The sequence below is a fragment of the Calliopsis andreniformis genome, chromosome 5 (assembly GCF_051401765.1).
Source record: "Calliopsis andreniformis isolate RMS-2024a chromosome 5, iyCalAndr_principal, whole genome shotgun sequence".
Classification (NCBI taxonomy): Eukaryota; Metazoa; Arthropoda; class Insecta; order Hymenoptera; family Andrenidae; genus Calliopsis; species Calliopsis andreniformis.
In genome coordinates, this window is record NC_135066.1 from 10,354,192 (window position 1) to 10,372,378 (window position 18,187).

The window sequence follows — 18,187 nt, forward strand, 5'->3', positions numbered from 1 at the left end:
ATTAGCTGATTTTTAGACTGTATTCGCGAAGAATATGGGAAAGAAGCATTATTGAGTTGAAAATTTATACTTTGTTATGCACGAAGAACGCCGCACGTATGTTATCGTCTAACAAATTAATTTCTCATTATTAGACGTACTTTTAAGATAGATTAATAGATAGGCCTTTTTACAAGAGAATAAAGATTATTAAATGGAACTAGAATTTCTGTATATCTATCCCGTAACGATCTTTCCTTTTAATAAATAATTTTATACTATTATTGAGTGCTGTACTATTAACCCTAGAATGACATCCTTCATTATTCAGCATAAGTAACATTGTAGGGTTGGACAATCCCCCTGCTCCCTAAAATCTTAATATTGAAAACAATATTTACTGTTTTCGAACAGTTCTTTTTCTATTCTTCTTTGGGCATCTTAAGAAAAGATTCTTCTCCACAGAAAAAAAGTTTTAAGTTACTTTGAATCGCATGCTACATAAATCTTCAAGTTTAAAATTATGTGGGGATGCTGGTGACCCCAGGGGGTCATTCTAGGGTTAAGTAACTTCAGTCGAAGCATGAATGAAAAGCACTAATAAAAAAAGAGGAATATTACAAAACAGTTTTAATATTATAATCCAAATATACTTACTTATCAAGCGAAGAATTCCACACCTTTCCCCTTACGCTTCAAACATTTTATTAAACTCTCACTTTTACGTATCCATAATTCTCACCTACAAAACCTTCATCGACATTAGATTTCATACCAACATTCAGTGAAGAGTCACACCTTTCATAAAATACGATTCAAGCAATACCTAATCACGGGTAATGGCGCGTAGCTTAACGAGCAAGGTCGGCAATGAAAGCGTAGAAGAAGGAAATGGAAGACGTTTATTTTCATTTCATTTATTTCAACAATTTCATAATAACGTAATAATGTTAATAATATTACAATGCGGCGATTATGTGCTCACCAGTTAACAGGGATTTTCATATCGATCAACGTTTCTGCCTCGAAAAAGAGCCCAGCGTAGAAATATAACAAATTTATTATTATTCTTACTCTTATTATTAATATATTCATTATTATTATTATTATTATTATTATTATTATTATTATTATTTAGTATTAGTATTAGTGTTATTATTACCTTATATAACGTTCTTCAATATGAATTTACTATTATCAGGCCAGGCTGTTGTCGAGGCATAATTAAAAGTCAAGTGAGATCGAGGGTGAGTCAGTTCAATTGCATCGTCCCACCAGAGTCTACGGAAAAGGGAGTATCTTTTCAATATTTTATTTTGTTTCTTCTCTTTTTATCATCCTGTATCTATAATTTGCAAAGTGACGCAAATATATATTGTATTTATCATTCCTCTCTTTCTCTCTCTCTCTCCCCTCTCTCTCTCTCTCTCTCTCTCTCTCTCTCTCCAGCTCGCTCATTCTCTGTCGCTTTCTTTCTACCCTCTCACGCTCTCTCGCTCTCAGTCCTCGTTCGTTCGCGCTAACTCTCGTAATCTCGCTCGTTAATATGTCCGTTTACCCTTCGTTACATAGGCTCGCACGGAATATTATTAGCTTCGTAACGACTTCGACGACTGGTGTAACGGTGGACAATAAAAGAGACGGTCCTTCGTTAAAATATATTAGGGGAAGAAAAGGGGTATAAGTAGAGAAGAAATAGATCGTGTTGTTTGAGATATCTCGTCGGTCTACTTGTCGTCATTTCTTCATCTCTCTCTCTCTCTCTCTCTCTCTCTCTCTCTCTCTCTCTCTCTCTCTCTCTCTCTCTCTCAAACACACTCTCACTCTCTCTCCCCCTTCCTCTTTCTCTCGTTTACAACCCTCCTGTACACATTCTTTTACTCCTCTTTCGACTTTCCCTCATCTTTCCCCATCCACATGCCATCCTTTTCGTTCGCCTTTGGCATCGTCGTTAAGTTCAATAATTTATTCAGCGATAATTAGACAATTAATTTTTCTCCTTCTTCCTCTTATCTTCGCTTCCTTTAGTTTACAGAGAGAAAATACGTCTCGATAAAGTTTCGACCCTAACTTCTAATAGACTACCTCTGAATCACCCCTATGAATTACTGCTCGAAGTTACAACTACGTCGCTATTCGATTACAGGCTAGCTTTAATATTCAGTTAATCGATTATTGATTTCATTTAGGGTTAGTTTAGTTTACCTTTATTCCCTCTCGGTGTGTATTACGAACATGACTTTAACATTCAAATAGTTTTAAATATGCGTAGATTATGTTTAGCGTGGTACACGTTTAATAGTTCGTTTTTTTGGATTTTCTTCCTCCCATTTTTTTTCCTTTTCGTTTGAATTTAGATCTTATTCCACGTCTCTCGTTAGGGTTATTATTAGCGTTATTAGTATTATTATTATTTATAGTCAAGCGTGGCTGCTTGCACCTCACTTTTTCTTCTCTTTCGTTTCTCTCGGCTTCTACTCATCGTCTACAGAAGATTCGCCTTTTAGCGCAGGAGAACAAAGGAGGTCTTTTTTTTTTCTTCGATGAATCGAACCGAAGTGTGATATTTTTATACAGCGCGGGATTATTTTCGTGCCTAATCTGTTTTAGTTTCGAAACGAAGGGAACGAGAGTTGCCTGTCGGAAGTGACTGAAAATGAAAAGAGGATACTCTTTTCTCTCATCGTTTCTTTTACCATATTATAAACGATTCTCTTTGTAAAAATTCATTTTAAATTCAGTTGGCTGTGACGCGTTTGCTTCTTATTTAGCCTGTATTAATCCTTTTTCTTCTTATGTTCAAAGCTTCATCGTAGACGTTCATTGAGTCTAACACCTTTCACGAGAAAATAAGTTCTTAATTACAGTCTAGTTCCTCGAAGCACGAATACTTAATAAAAGTGTACGCGTAACGTTTGGAGTTCATGAATAGAAACGTTGGGAACGAAGGATGGTACAGAAGTAGTAAATTCTAATTGAAGTTCCACTACCACACGCAATAGTAAAACGAGTATGTAAAATGTACAAAGTCAGGCTAAGGTAAGTAAAGACTCGAGCAATATATAACTCGTTCCGTATAAGGTTTCCTTCAATTCGTACCTTAATCTATTTAAACATAGATCTCCTTTATCCGATACAATTCAATACACGATTTCCAAACATTTTCCTATCAATTGCAAATATCTAATACATTTGTCTAAAGGATCCACCTCCTGTTAATATCGTGTGACTTCATTTATCCCTTGCGAGCTCGAAAAGAGTTACGATAAAAATATCCTACGTTTGAAGTAGAAACACTGCAGATCTCAAAGTAGTGCAATAAACGTCCTTCGTAAATATGCGTGGTGTTTATTCTGCCATGTCCTCGTGGTATATTACTAAAAGTTTTAATAGGATGACTTGTCAAAACTTGTCTGACTTTCCCTTAAAAACGATCATTTGATTCGCCTTTATCCGTTAGCGAAGAAGAAAATTATTCGGCTATAATTCTCAAATAAATTCGAACAACGTGTCTGTGCTCGGAAACTATACAAATTACACGACGTTTTAAGCTTCTCGAGTCGCTATCGAAACTTTTCCCTCGCAAGAGGTGTCCTTCGCTCTTATTTTACGCTACAAAGGAGTAGTATTTAAAAAACGAACTTGAACAAATTGAAGTAACAGGCTAGCGTCCATGTTTCTTCTTCTCTAAAAGGATACCAGAATATACGGAACACGTTTTATCCGAAATCATTCGAAAACTCTTCGTATCACCTTTTCAAACCTACACACTTGTGTACAAAAATGATAATTATCTCTACACTTAGTCGCCTCGAACCGACTAAACTTGTCCATCAAACGTCTTAATTATTACAACAAATTGCTTTGCAGTCTCCTGTAATATACAAATTTTCCTAGACCCTTAACGGCGAGCACGAGGTCTCTTTCTGTCTTTAATTTAAATACGAAATGTAGTAAGAATAGCACCTAATTTTTTTGTGGAAAGGATATAGTGTATTTTGCTACGTTTGAATTGTTATAAGACTAAAATTAAGAATGACGAAATTATATTAAGAGACTCATTATTAATCGTTGGAAAGTTGTTTGAAATACACGTGATGCGTGTCTGATTTAAAAACTTATTTTACTGACATCGCTGCTTCTAATCTGGCTCTGCACGCCACAAGTAGAATAAGTCTCCAAGCCTGACTTGGAGACTTAGGGTACATGTCCACCAAAAGTAAAATTGTCGCGAGATACTGTTGAAAGTAGTCTCAGTTAGTATGCAAAGTGTTTCTAAACATGTGAGACATTTTTGGAGGGTATAAGGTAAATGTCTCATTACATAAACGCTCAAGATGTCAAATGTCCCAGTAAGTAAATAACCTAAACCTGTATGCCCTGATAGTTTAATTATGAAGATCCAGAAACTGAGGACAGTATTTTATGACAATAGTTTTTACTTTTAATTAAGTTATCTAATACACTAGAATTTAAATCTAAAATTGTCTATGTACATAGAACCTATCTTCCAAAACTGTCCCACATCTTTGAAAACACCCTGTATATACTATCAAACACTGTGTTGAGAGTAACTCATAGTTACTATTCGAGATGGAATCACTATCTGAGAACAGTCCTGAGAGCAACTCGCAATAGTTTTACTCCCAAGTGCACACGTCCCATTAGTAACAACACAATTACCAAAGAAGTAGACCAAGACGAACCCCAGTCTCCGCCGTCAAAGGTCAATCACCCCTTTCCCCTCTCACACTAATTCAGCATCTCGGTCCCAGACTCGATGAGCTACACATTACAAGTAGCTAAAAATTTGGCACTTAAACGTTCCGTGTCCGCTAATCGTTTCCTCTAATTCACAAATTCGCGTCGCTATGAAAGTCCGCGGCAGTGCCACTCGAAATCCAGCTTCTTTCCTTCTGCGTCCCCGACAGTTGTCGCGCCGTTACCAGGCCAATTAATCGATCGGTCGCGCGATCAATGGTGAGCAATGGCACCGTGCGAAATCACGCGCGAGATTCTTGTACCGAAAGCATGAACCGAACTTTTCGTTTCCAAGTGTCGTGGCCCCTTTCGTGCAGGGGGGCAGCGACGTGTCGACCTCGTTCGAATTCGGCGAGAATGAAAATCGGAGAGAAAGAGGGAGAAGCGACCGACGATCCTCAGAGGTCGTTTCGTGAACAGCGTCGACCGTGAAAATGCCCGCGAATAATAGTTACGGATTTATCGTTTCGCTGAATATTAACGACAGGGCTTAATCGCGTCCAACCTTTTCCTACTTATCTTCTTTACTTCGCTTCATCTTCGCGAGATATTTTTACAATCGTGTACGTATTTTTATACATACTTATAATATATATGTACGTATATGCGCAATGTATGTATATATGTATATTTGTATTTTATACGTATACGCCAAGCGCGGCCGAAATGGCGATTCGAAAGACCGATTTCGTCGGGTTGGAATATTGTCGAGAAGCTTCCCCATGCTGTTTGATTAATATTAGGGTAATTGAGAAAGTTCGGTAGAAAGTTTAGTAATACAGCTTTCGATCTGCGAAGGATAATTTTATTTCTAGGTATTTCGTTATTTGAATATTTTGTATGTCTGTTTTATTGCTTTCTTGTTGTGAGATCAATTTTTGAACATTATTTCGTTTTCGAGAGATAAATTTGAAATAAATTATTTAATATTTTGATATTGATATTATCTATGTTTGATGTTAAATGGGCGTCTACTAAGTCAGTGTTGATTTGACTGATCCTGAGTATCAGGAAAGATGTGAAAGTAACTGTAAGTAGAAGAGGAAGTGACAAGTCAGACGCGCAGGAAAGTGATGCAGTATCGCCTCATCATTTTGTATGGCTTTAACTGTGTAACAAAATTAGTTTTTTAGAAACAAATTAAACTCCTTTTGCTATTACAGTTAAAAAAATAAACTGTATATTGTCTGCATTAGTAAAATAAAAGTGAAACGTTTGACGATGAAATTTCTTATAATTCGAAGACGGAGTTTCGTCTTTCTATACATAAAATTGAATTTTTCATTCATTAAATGTTTTAATAGAAATTGAAAACTCATTAAATTTCACATTTGTCTAGTTTTCTTCTTATTTTAGAGCATAGTATTCCTCTTAATCGCAAACCATGTTAATTATATTAAAATATGAATAGCTTCATGAAGGAACACACAAAATCATTAATGTGTGAGTGAATAATTTCTAAACATGTAAACAGAAACATATTTTATTTCTTGTATTTCTTCCTGTTATCACAATCGTCGTTTCTCGACAGTGAGTATCAAGAATGTTCGTACACATATCATTTCGGCTGCCCTGCGTATACATATTTTGCATATAAAGAGCGGTCTAACAAAACTGGACAATGAATCGTCGATCTTTCGAGTGTCCATACAACGTGCAACAAATTCTTGCACTATCGCGAAACCATTAAAAATGGAAAAACATTCCTAGCCCCTTATTTCACTTCACAAAAACTCCCTTCCTTTTCTTTACATTTCGAGCGAATACCTAAGCAATTTCTTGAACACCAGTTTCGCATTTTCAATTTTTATCACAATTATATTTTATCACTCTAATACCGCTGCAAGCCTAATTCATCGATACTCGCTCTTAATCGTTAACCAGCCGACCTTTCGTTACCATAATTTTGATTTTCATAGCCCTATCAAGATTCCTCGTTTAAAGCAAGCTTTCGTAATACTGCGCATCCATCGAGAAGCAACTACAGCTTCCCTAATTAATTCCGATCGGGTCGTCGATAAAATTCCGAAATCCATAATCGTTCGCGCGAAGAGAAGCGTTTCTCAGCTCCCGATCCGTTGAGAGTCTATCGATAAGAAGCACTCGAATCGCAGCTCGTCCGAGATTCTATCGCCAGCTCGTAGACTCTATCCAGAATTCGGCTGCGCAGTTAACAGTGGAAAGAAAAGAGACGAGAAGAAAACGAAGGGGGATCGTTATATGTACTTTTCCAAGTGTGTGACTACGCTGGAGACTAACGCTGCGGAAGACTTCGACACGTGCTATAAATATAGTAGACCTTACACGTTAAGTTACATCTGACTAGAGTACAATCCCGTTACCCCGACTAAGTGTTATCGGTTTACGGTTCTAAGGGTCGACTTTAAATTCACTTAGAAACTGTTATTGATAACTCGCGCAGTAGAGGTAGTATATAATACATACATACGTGTATATTCGTATCGAGAGAAGAAGGTTCGTTCTTAAATAACGTCAACGTAGAGTAACGCGCACAGTTGTTGACCCCCATGCAATCCACATAACCCCCTCTCGTGAAAATGCAGTGAATATAATATTACTCATTACATTTATTACTTCTTCAGGCAAAGATGAGTCGTTGTGAGGCTCAACAATTGCACAGGTTACCCTATTTTCGTCGTCCGCTTCAAGTTGCGAGGGGATTGTCTTCGACACCTAGACGACGGAGTGTCTCAATGAGCAATCTTAGTTATCTCTACTCTTAATAAAGTCCTTGGAACGCTTCGATTAGATCGAGTCGCGCGAAAGGCTAGAAAGTCTGCGGGGAAAGTTTCAAGAATCTGGCAGAATCGACGGAACTCGTCTCGATTCTTTCGTTTCCCTAGCCAACGAGAGTTCTTCAGCTGACCATCCCAAGGGGCTGACTTGTCGAGGATCCTGCGCTCGACAGCTCGGTTGGAGAGTCAGTGGGAACCGAAGCATTGTTCGAGGAAGAAATTTTGATTCAGAGGAGAAAATCGAGGATTCAGTAGTTCCTTTGTATGAACAGCGACGCTAGAAAGTGGGGTGCAACCTTTGGGGGTGAAAATTGTCTTGAGAGGGACGGTGATAGAAAAATCAAGAAAATGGGAATATTGAGTCATTTGCTTCTTAATTGAACTTTGTACAGTGGAAAATATTTGCGATATTTGTAGTGCGTACTAAAATCTGTAAGGAAGCGCGTCAAAAATTAGATTTACCTTGAAATAAAAGTTGAATCATAGATCATTTTCTTCAGTTCCAGAATTCTTTTTATTATTATTGCTTGAATAAACCAAATACTAATTTCGTCCGAAGCTTAAGGGATTGGCCGAAGCAAAAATTTTCTTGAAAATGTCCTACTGCAAATATCCTGAAACAACACAGACTTATTGGAATTAACTTAATAACTTAACTCTACTATTGCCCTCTGTTAAACAGCAAAATTAGTAATAATCGACTTAAGTGAATCTAAACTTAAAAAGTAAAATAATTATTTCCTAATTAATTTTCTATTTTCGTAATAATTAATATCACTTCTTCATCAGAAGACTGTAAAGTTTGAGTCATCGATAGATTAGACCCTTTCCAAGTGTAATCGCGTATTTCCTCAATTACTTCTCCGTTTTCTCGCGAATAACAGCGCTCGCGATTGGTCAAACGGGACACTCGAAAGATTGAAGGTGAAATCGATGTCCAGATACACTTGTTTTAATCGCATCACCCTGTACATATGCGCTACTACGATCCTATTAGCGTATCAACCTTTAATGCATGTTTCTTTTCACTTAATAAATCTGTAATATTCATATTCTTCGTGTTCGTCACTTTATTCTTATATTCGTTATTCGGTTCAACACGGTTTTTCGTAAAAGATGGCTTAACCGTACATTTAACGTGTCGTAGAAAGAAAAGTTCAACGTTTCGTACAGGCGGAGAATCAATAATTAATACGTTATCATTACTATTATTTTGTTTATTATAATTATTATCGTTATTGTTATCATTATTAAATATTATTAGCGCTAACGTTATTGTTAATATTATCATCGTTCATCACCTCCTCCTGTTACCGTTTATCGTTTAACTTTTTTTTTTATTTATCGGTAAGGTTAATAGCTTCACAATGATAACTCCGCATGTGACAAGCTAAGTTTAATACACATACATATATGAAATATATATTTATAACGTATGCGTATATTAAATATATATTTATCTATGTATGTTTCTATTAAAGGCGTAAATTGTGTTTAATCCACTCTTCGTCTCCCTCTTCTGTTTCCATTGTTTTCTCTTATTTCCCATTTCTCTTCCCTGCGTCCCTTCAGCGTTCATCATTTCAATTTGTTTAAACAGAAACCCCATCGGGTTTTCAAAGCTCCAGTTTTTTAGACGTTCGAGGACATCGCTGCTACAAAGATCGTGTTTTTTTCAGTAATCCCTTTTTATCAAGGAAAACAGACAATTCCTTCTGAAATTCTGACAAGAATTTTCTAAAGAGATCCACAGATTTTAATCCTTATATTGTCAAACTACAACGATCGAAACCTTTACGTGTAAAAATTAATCCAGTACTTGAATAATGATTGGGTTTTGCTCATTCTTTTATGGGAGAATCTTCAGATACTTGAAGAAAGTGTTTTAATCTTCTTTGAACCGAAATTCTTGGTTCGAAATTTAGAAGTGAATTAGGCACAGTTTAAAGACTCTCGAATTTGCTCTCTCTCTAATTTTTAAATCAACTTCTATTCAATTTTTGTATTTCTTTCTAGAAACTTTTGCTGTGTGCTCCTCAAACGACGCCAGACTTGTTATCAAAGTCTCCTTTGAATTTTACATCCGAGTAAACACGATCGACTTTTTGGCACTCGACATCGCTCAATCACGCCCATACAAGCGTATTTGTCATATATTTCATATATGTACGTTTGCTGCGTGAGGCTCTCGTAAACGACCTCGTGCCGTGTTTCTTCATTGAGTTCAAGAAGGTGGAAACATTTCGGTAGTGCAGTTAATCACCCTGCGAATCAGCCTGAACACCGGCGCGATCAAAAACGGTTCGTTACACTCCCCCTGAATTTAAACGTCAAATTTTTTCCTTCCACTCGTCGTTCAATTCGTTCGATTATTATTATCACTAATATTATTATCATCGATAATCCACTTTTCACGTCTACGTTTCAACACCCTCTCATCGCTTCTCCAGAGAAGCAAAGTGTCGAACTGTCATCGATAAATGAACATGAAAAACTCCCTTTTCCCGGGGTGTTTACTAATTCCTCGTCCTCAGTAACGACAACGACAATTAATTTTACGAACGACTCGACAAATCTTTTTTTCTGTCTACCTGTCTCGTCTAATTAATCCCTAAGACCCTGAATCTCGTGAACAGCTTGCACGTTGAGCGTGATAGTTGAAAGAACATTAATTACTCTTACTAAGCGTCAGACGGTTCACAACCGCCGCTGGTAAACGTTGCTCTCCTGTCCGATAAAAAAAATAAGTGAGCACCCGCGAGCAACGAATCCTTCGTTCGTTCTCGTTTCACGTTCTTCCTGTGTTCGTTCTTTCGGCTTATATTTTTTGTTTCTTCGTTTAGTGAGCAACTCGAGTTTGTCGAATTCTTCAACGTGATTTCGATATGTGGCAACAAGTAATCGTTTCGCTTTAAGAACGAGTATATAATAGTTCATTAATTATTGAACAGCTTATCGTCTTTCTAATATTACCGTCGGAACTTCCTCCAGACTTTGGGCTCCACGATTTCTTTTCCCTAATTTTTCCTTTTTATTCCTTCGCCTTTATTCACAACAATTAGTCGCCGTCGATAATTTAAGGTCTCGCTGACACGCTTTGCGAATCTTTCCGACACTTTTAGTCACGCTCTCGTTAAAAACTAACTAATAACAAGTAGTATCGACATACTCGACGCTAGTTCTCTGTTAACAATTAACGTTTACGCGTTCAACGCGTTTCAAATACGATTAAAATGGAAGCGTCGTCGAGTTACCGCGGCTTGCAACAAATGGGACCTTCGAAAGGCAATCTGATCAATTTCTTATGCAATTATATAACGATGATCGCTTAATAGTTACACAATTTTGCTGAGAGGATTGGCTAAGACGTTGTCAAAGTGTTTTGGGTAACAAAAGGTTACTGCTTTAATTTGAAATAAATAGTGTCAATTGTGTGATTTAAAATTAAATTTCACGTAATTGCGTGACCAACAATTTTTGAACTGAAATTCGTGAATTTAGTCCTTTGTATTAAATACTGTTTTTAATTTTCAATCCCAAAAGAATTGCATAATTCATTATAAATTTCTTCATCTCTTATAGCTTCCTGAATTTTGATTTCACTTGCCTAATATCACAGCTTCAACAGTAGAAATACTGTCTTGCTTGAACAATTTTAATTCATTGAAATTTTGTCCTATCTACTCGTTCTAATTTGAATATTTGCATAATCGTCAGTCAGATTGACAACAGAAGTATTTGAATCGGCCGCGTTTCAACAATACAATCGTCGCTATGCGACACTTTCCACCAACTTGAACTACAGCAAACATGGTCGCGGAAAAGAAAAGAAGAAATGACCGCGGCCCTCGTTTCGCAATAAAAGAACAGCCACGAATGAGGGAGAAATTTTTCCAAGATTTGAAAGAAGTCTCTGGCCTTATTGCGAAACGGAGTTACCGAGACAATGGCATTTGAACTCATAAACTTGTTCTTCCTCGTCTTATTTTTCTTCTTCTTTTTTTCTTTTTAAATCCGATCGACACCATTGCGTATATCGAACAGTCGTCATTTACATTTATTTTACATTTTCCGCGGCTGCTGTTTATATTTTCTCTGTTTCGCTAATGACTCTCGTTTCAAGATAACCGTGTGCTCTTTTTTTTTTTTTTGAACGTTTTTTTTGTTTTAAATCTCTTTTTGTCTTCTCCCTACGTAAGTACTGTATTCTATCGAAACCTTCCTGCGCGAACCATTAGGAGCTTTAATTGAATTTAATAATTTAATTAGTGATAGCTGATTTATCATTTTTATAGATCGAGAATAGTTATGCCACCGATCGAGCATTTATCGATTACCGTTTATAGTATGTTGTATCCTCTACGTCTTTAATCGTTCCTATAACATCATTAACAACGTTTTTTTTCCTTTAATTATTATTTCGTAACCATTATAATAGTATTTAAAAGATAACATGATTGGTTGTCGCGTCAATGCCAATGGCCAGAACGTGCTATATAATTATTAGTATTATTATTATATTTTTTTACGTTTTTGCTTAGTATATCTTCAACAAAACCCGCCTGCGAGACTATCCGTTAACGAGATACAATGTTTCCTTATTTCTTTATCTTCCTTGCTGTTCTGTTGCTATTTTCACTTACGTTCCCGTTGTGTTCTTTGTTAACGAATCAGATATTTCATTCTTTAACGTGTATACTTTTTTCTTTTGAACGGATGTAGCAATCGTAGACTTCAGCTTCGAATCATTATGGATTTGAAATTGTAGAAACTTAATATGCATGACTTAGAATTAAAAAATGAATCACTGATTTGGTTGAGCGTTACGTGTCGAGAATTATGTATACCGGAACAACACTGTGCTAGAAATGATGGCTGCTGTATTTGCATGAAAATTTATTTTTTAATTATTTAAAAATACTTTTAGTAACAACCTTTACCAAAAATATTTTTAATACGTTTTTGATTCCATATCGTGAATTGTGCTTCAATAATAGTGAACGTTTGATTAAATATTTGTATGCAATTTCAAAAATATGAATTTTTATTATTGTTAATATTTTTGTACAAAATTGCACTTTGTATTCACGGTAGTCGCTTTAAGTGGGGAATACATTCGCAGAGAATTTAATTTATAGAAACTGAACAAGAAAAAATATATGACGATACAATTATATCTTGAATGCACGGTTGAAATTTTAAAATGCATCAGATATCAAGTGTTGCATTTATAACGAGAGAAAAAAATGAAACGGAATTTCCTTCCATTTTTCTCCACGCAGTTTGTTCAATTTAATTATAATTTGTTCTGACATTTCACACAGAGTTGTTCCGATACAGAGATTTAATCTGAATTCGGGTCTAACCGATCAAATAAACGATTATTGGAATTAACGAAGTACACCTTTGATTTTAGGGAAAGAAACTCGATAGTTTCTCAGCTGGCAATGGCAATCCCATTCCCTAGCAACATTAATGGACTTCCTGTCGAGCCACCAGCCGAAATATATTAAATCGAATATCATATATTAAATACTGAGCATTCGTATATTGACTAAAGTGTGTCCTGCTTCTAAACTCGTGGCCGAGAGTAGTTCGAAGCCAAGAAGTGCGCTGACATTTATTTGGCTTTATGGAAGCACTTCAAATTTGGTGAAATCAATTTCCATCGTATCACCTTCATGAGATTGAAGAAATTAGTAATTTCATCGAGAACCATTGCAAAACTGAAGAAGGAAAGGTTCGTAAAAATCGCTTAATTTTTAGAATTAGGTGAGACTAATTTATACAAGTCGAGTATGCTACTGATTGGATGTTTAGATACACGTATATTCCTCATTTGATGAGTCAGTGCAATTTAAAGCATTCAAGTTGATCATTTAACACCACCTCGTCACATTGAATTTTAGACACCATGGACTGACCATTAGTCCTTTGTTCCATTTAGTCTAGATGTGTCCCAAGAAAGGTAAAGATAGTAAACTACACTTTGAAGTACAGTTATTTACTAAGAAATCATTGTTTAGGACTGATAAAAGTTCTTCAAGCGTTCGATGATTTTTGGTAGATAACTGTATCACAGAGGAACTTTTTGAATACCATATATGTATAAAGTTATCAGAAAATCAGTTATTAGTTATTAGTTATATAATTGATAAGAGCATATCAGTGTACAATAATGAAATACGTTTAAACTTAGATCCGATAAAAATGGTGACAAAAATTTGCGAATTTGTTTCTGACTTGTGTATCCAAACTTTTGAGCAATTCTTCATTGTTACGAAATCTCTCGTATTTTCACTGTTTCGGTTACCATACAGAAATCTGTCAGACTATTTCTTAACATCGCAGATTAAACTTACTGTCAGCATATAAGATCTACCTAAAATCGTGAAATTCCTGATGAAGCAACCTACAATGCTAGCAAAGCACTGCAATTACTGCTCTTAAATCGTATAAAAGTATAGTTAGTTAGTACACGACACCGTATTTTCCTCTAAATCGACTAACCTCTATTCTTCGAAACGATTCGTCGTCATTACCATCCACCAAATTTGAAGTATCCCAATTATCAACCAGCGCATACCCACGTTTCAGACGCTTCACATCCCAAGGGAAAGGGATTCCAATTTGCATCGCCGAAACGGCAGAAATCAATCAGCTGTGCACATCCGTTGACGGATAATCCGACCAGGGCTCTTTCGCAGAGAGATTGCAAATGGTTTTCTGACTATTTAGAGCGAGTGACATGCAGTCGGAGAGCAAGAGATTACTCGAGAGAGGCAGGCCTCGACGATCGCTCGAAATTTCTTCGCGAGATACCGAATCCGATTGGGAGCTCGCTCGAGGAAGGGCTAAAAACCAGCCTGGAGCCTCGAACGGGGTCTGCCAGCGTGCGAGAGGGAAGGAAGCCTCTTCCACGGGGATCCTCGAGATTCGCATCGTTCGAACGCGACGCGACTTAAAAAAGTAAATATACACTAACAGGCTCGTGTTGCTTCGAATCTCGCGGCGAGTCTGGGATCCACCCTGCGAAGAGAAGAGAAAACACGAGGAATCGTTTTATTTCCTCGGATCTCGCGGCTTGAAGGTATTTCGGGAACGTGGAAGCCTGCCTCTTTGAAACGTTAGATCGAAAAAATTGTACGAGTAACTGTGTGTGTGTGATACAACTGTGTGGAATAGCGTGTGTGGTTAGGTACGTGTGTATCCGTCTACCGTTTCTCGTGTGTGTTCGTGTACGTTCGAGAGAGAGTGTGTACAATGTGTGCGCTTGTACAAGCGTATACAGAGGGACAACAACGAACGATGTCCGCCGATAGAAGGGAAAGAAACTTGTAGAAATGAAGATAGATGCTGCGCTAAGTCAATCGTCAACCGTCACGATAGTTTTATTCCACGAATGTTCCCCGCGCGTCAACGCCTCTCGTTTACGCTCGCTTTACGCCCGGATATTTTCCTTACGAGCTAACAGAGAACATTATTTAAACGCCGCGCTGTCGCACGCCGCCTTATAATCATAGTATAAATCCCCCGTTTTTTAGTCGAGTTGTCGTCGATTTACTTACTAGTGATACGGATAATAAAATTCACTGGCATTTATTTTGAATCATCTTGGCAGTTCGTCGTGTGGTATTTATTTATTTTTTTTTCTTACTTATCTCCCCTTATATATCGTTTATTTCTCTCTTGTGTCTCCCTTTTTTTTTTTTGTTATTTTCTCGGTTTTTCTGAATATTTTAACGTGTGCGCTTTTTGCCTTCGATCGCTTCGCTTCGTTTCGTCCTTCTCTCTTTCTTTTCCCTGGTTTCGTTTTCTCTTTTTTTTCTTTTTTTTTTTTTTACTAAGCACAATAAAAGGAGCAGTGTGTACCCTTCTTCAGCTTCCCTCTCTTTCGTTTGTATCTCTCTCTCCCTCTCCCTCTACCTCTATGGGATTCGCTCGTTAGGGCGGAAAGCAGGGCCGAACGAAAAATCGTTCCGTGGCCGTGAACCGCACCCGTAAACTCGATTTGCCCTTTGACAAATTCGAACGCTTCAACGGTCCTCGGTGCTTTTAGTGTTCTCGTGTTTTGTTTCCTGTGTGTACGTGTGTGTATGCGCGTGTGTGAATGTGCGTTGCATGCACACACGCAGATTTATTTGCATCTTTAACGGTTTCTTTTTTGAATACAATAGAAACTCCTGGTTTCCTTTTTCAAATACCAGGACTGTAGAATAATAAAATAAAATTAAACAACCGCACTACGAGTGTGCTATATCTAATAAGCACATCGTAGGAGAAGATTCGAACAAAATGAAAAGAGAAGAACTGAGGGTCGATATATGGATACGTTAGACGTTAAAAATAATTCATAATAATCAGAATAAACGGAAATCTGAAACGATGCGATTAAACTCGCGGTTAGAAGAATAAGAAAGTGAGCCAATCTCCAAGAGAAATACGAGAATAAATGGAAAAAAAGAAAGACGTTACTTGAATTCCACCGCTCAGAAATTCTATCTTCTCGCGAAATCCATCGCAGGAACCGTTCTGTCAGCGTCGAATCTCCGATTAAAGTCGATCGAGCCGCAGGATAAGTCCCGATTCTCGGCGTTCCTTGTCGATCGGAACGGGGATGATGCAGATACCTCGGCGTGTCTGCACGCGGCATCGCGTATGCATGCCATGCGGTGTGCGCGTTCGTGTAGGTGTGTCAGTGTCCCTTTCGCGCGGCCTTTGCCGCCGCGTTTTCAACGTGTCTCGCTAAGGCGTCCTCTTGAAATGAACTACATGATGAGATACTTCTTAAATATCGCGAAATAACGAAGAGCCATTAGAGCCCTCGCCGTAATCGGTTATCTCTTCCTATCGCGGTGCAGATCCCCTGAAACGAGACGGCGCACGGGCGTGAACCGTGACCTCGACCCGTGCATCGAACCGTTGAGACGTCGTTGTGAACGATCGACGAACGCACGACGCGTCCGACATGATCGAGATCTGTCTCGTGTTCGTCATCATCCGCACCGAAACGCTGCGCCCTTGCACGATCCTCGTCGACCTCCGACCTTCCGGCGGCTGCCTGTGGTTTCTGAATCACGTGACGATGATGTGCGGCGCCGACATCAGGACGGTGATAGTAGCGATGATGGTGAACAGAGTAAAAATGATTAGGCACATTCTGTCGATCACCATCGCCGCGAATTTCCAGTCGTTCTGCACCTTCGCGCTTATCTCCTCCGACTTCAGCTTGTCTGTTATTATCTGAAACAGAGACGTGAGTTTCCTTTCAGGGCGGCGTTACGTTCGAAAGCGGTCGATCGTTTTAGTAATGACGATCGATTTTTAGAGTTTAAGCTCCGTGCTCGAGTTTCGGAGCGGCGAAATTGTCGGAAAAGTTTCATAACTTTCAACTTTTCACTTACCAAGCGAGTACGAACTTTTTGCTTACCAAGTGACTGTACTAAATAAGTGAATTATCTAAGTTATCCAAATTAGATTCAGTTTATTAGAAACCTTAGACTTATTAAATTGCATTTACTGCAGTGTAGCTAAATTCCACAACAATTATTATTAGTCTTGTCTTCGAAAGACAAAAGTCGATAAAAATTTTCTACAAACATCTGCAAATTTGTTGAAACATTGAAAACGTAGGCTTCCTTTTATGTCACTGTTATTAAGAAGGTATTTGTACTGCCCTTGTCATGCGATGATAATCAGAACTTACAATATTCGATACACATTAGAATGAGTGATCTCTCTAGAACGATTGCCATTGTCCCTACCCTCATCCTAACACAAAGTTTCCGTTTAATATTCGGTTCATAATCATGAACACCGATACGTTTCGAGTGTTTGACTTTCCCGTATCAGTTCCGACTCGAGAAATGAACGGGGCTTAACAACCCTGCACAAACAGTCATATAACAGAGAATGATTTCACGGTAGTCAGCAAACTCTGTTCTCATACGCGCCCTGTGGTTGTATCTACGTGTAACTTTATGCAAAAGTTTCGACGTCCGACAGTGAATTAAAATGAATGCATACTTGCTGATTTCCTAAAGCGATAATACTTTAATTTCGTATATAAAAAATAAAGAAATAAAAGTTATTTGGTTTGTTTCTAGGCTAATCTAAAATAATCGTGTTGACAAATTAAATTTATTTCATTTAGAAATTGTGTTACGAACATGCAGGGTGGTCCACTTAAGTTATGCCATCTAAATATCTCTTTTTCTAATTATGGTGACACGAAAACTATCTTATATGCAATTTGAATGATATTAAGGAACTAATATACTACAAGGAATATTTTTTTTGAAGGTCTCAAAATATTTTTTATATTATCACAATTGGAATACATATGCAGGTGGCCTTATTTAAATGGACCTCCCTGTGTAAATGTTATAAAACATGTCAGTACGAATTACTGTGTACATTTACTGCCATTTTGTAGAAACATTAGTATTGACTAATTCTCTAGCGATATTTTCCCTCAGATTTAAAATTCAAAAATCCACGTAGTATGTATTTACATACTACAATAAAAATAATCCAAAAAATACAGATTTTCTCCTTTATAAAACTGCTCTGTAGTTAAACTCTATAGAAATACTACTTTCTCAGAAACATTCAGATAATCGACCTTTTTAATGTCACCACTTCAAATTATATAGAATGACTATTTGATCTTCTGCTTTTATTATTAAAAA

The 18,187-nt window shown here is 37.4% G+C and overlaps 1 protein-coding gene across 3 annotated transcripts in view; it reads right to left on the reverse strand.

Moving 5' to 3' along the window:
• Positions 1 to 880: 880 nt before the first annotated feature.
• Positions 881 to 18,187, reverse strand: part of Nachra7 (nicotinic acetylcholine receptor alpha7 subunit) — a 187,470-nt gene continuing 170,163 nt past the window's right edge. For 2 of the 3 annotated variants that reach the window (XM_076378315.1, XM_076378314.1), the window contains exon 12: positions 881 to 16,739. In XM_076378315.1, coding sequence (XP_076234430.1) covers positions 16,572 to 16,739 — 168 coding nt within the window. In that variant the 3' untranslated portion in view covers positions 881 to 16,571. The remainder of the gene's footprint in view (positions 16,740 to 18,187) is intronic. The other variant, XR_013001910.1, reaches the window with a different exon arrangement.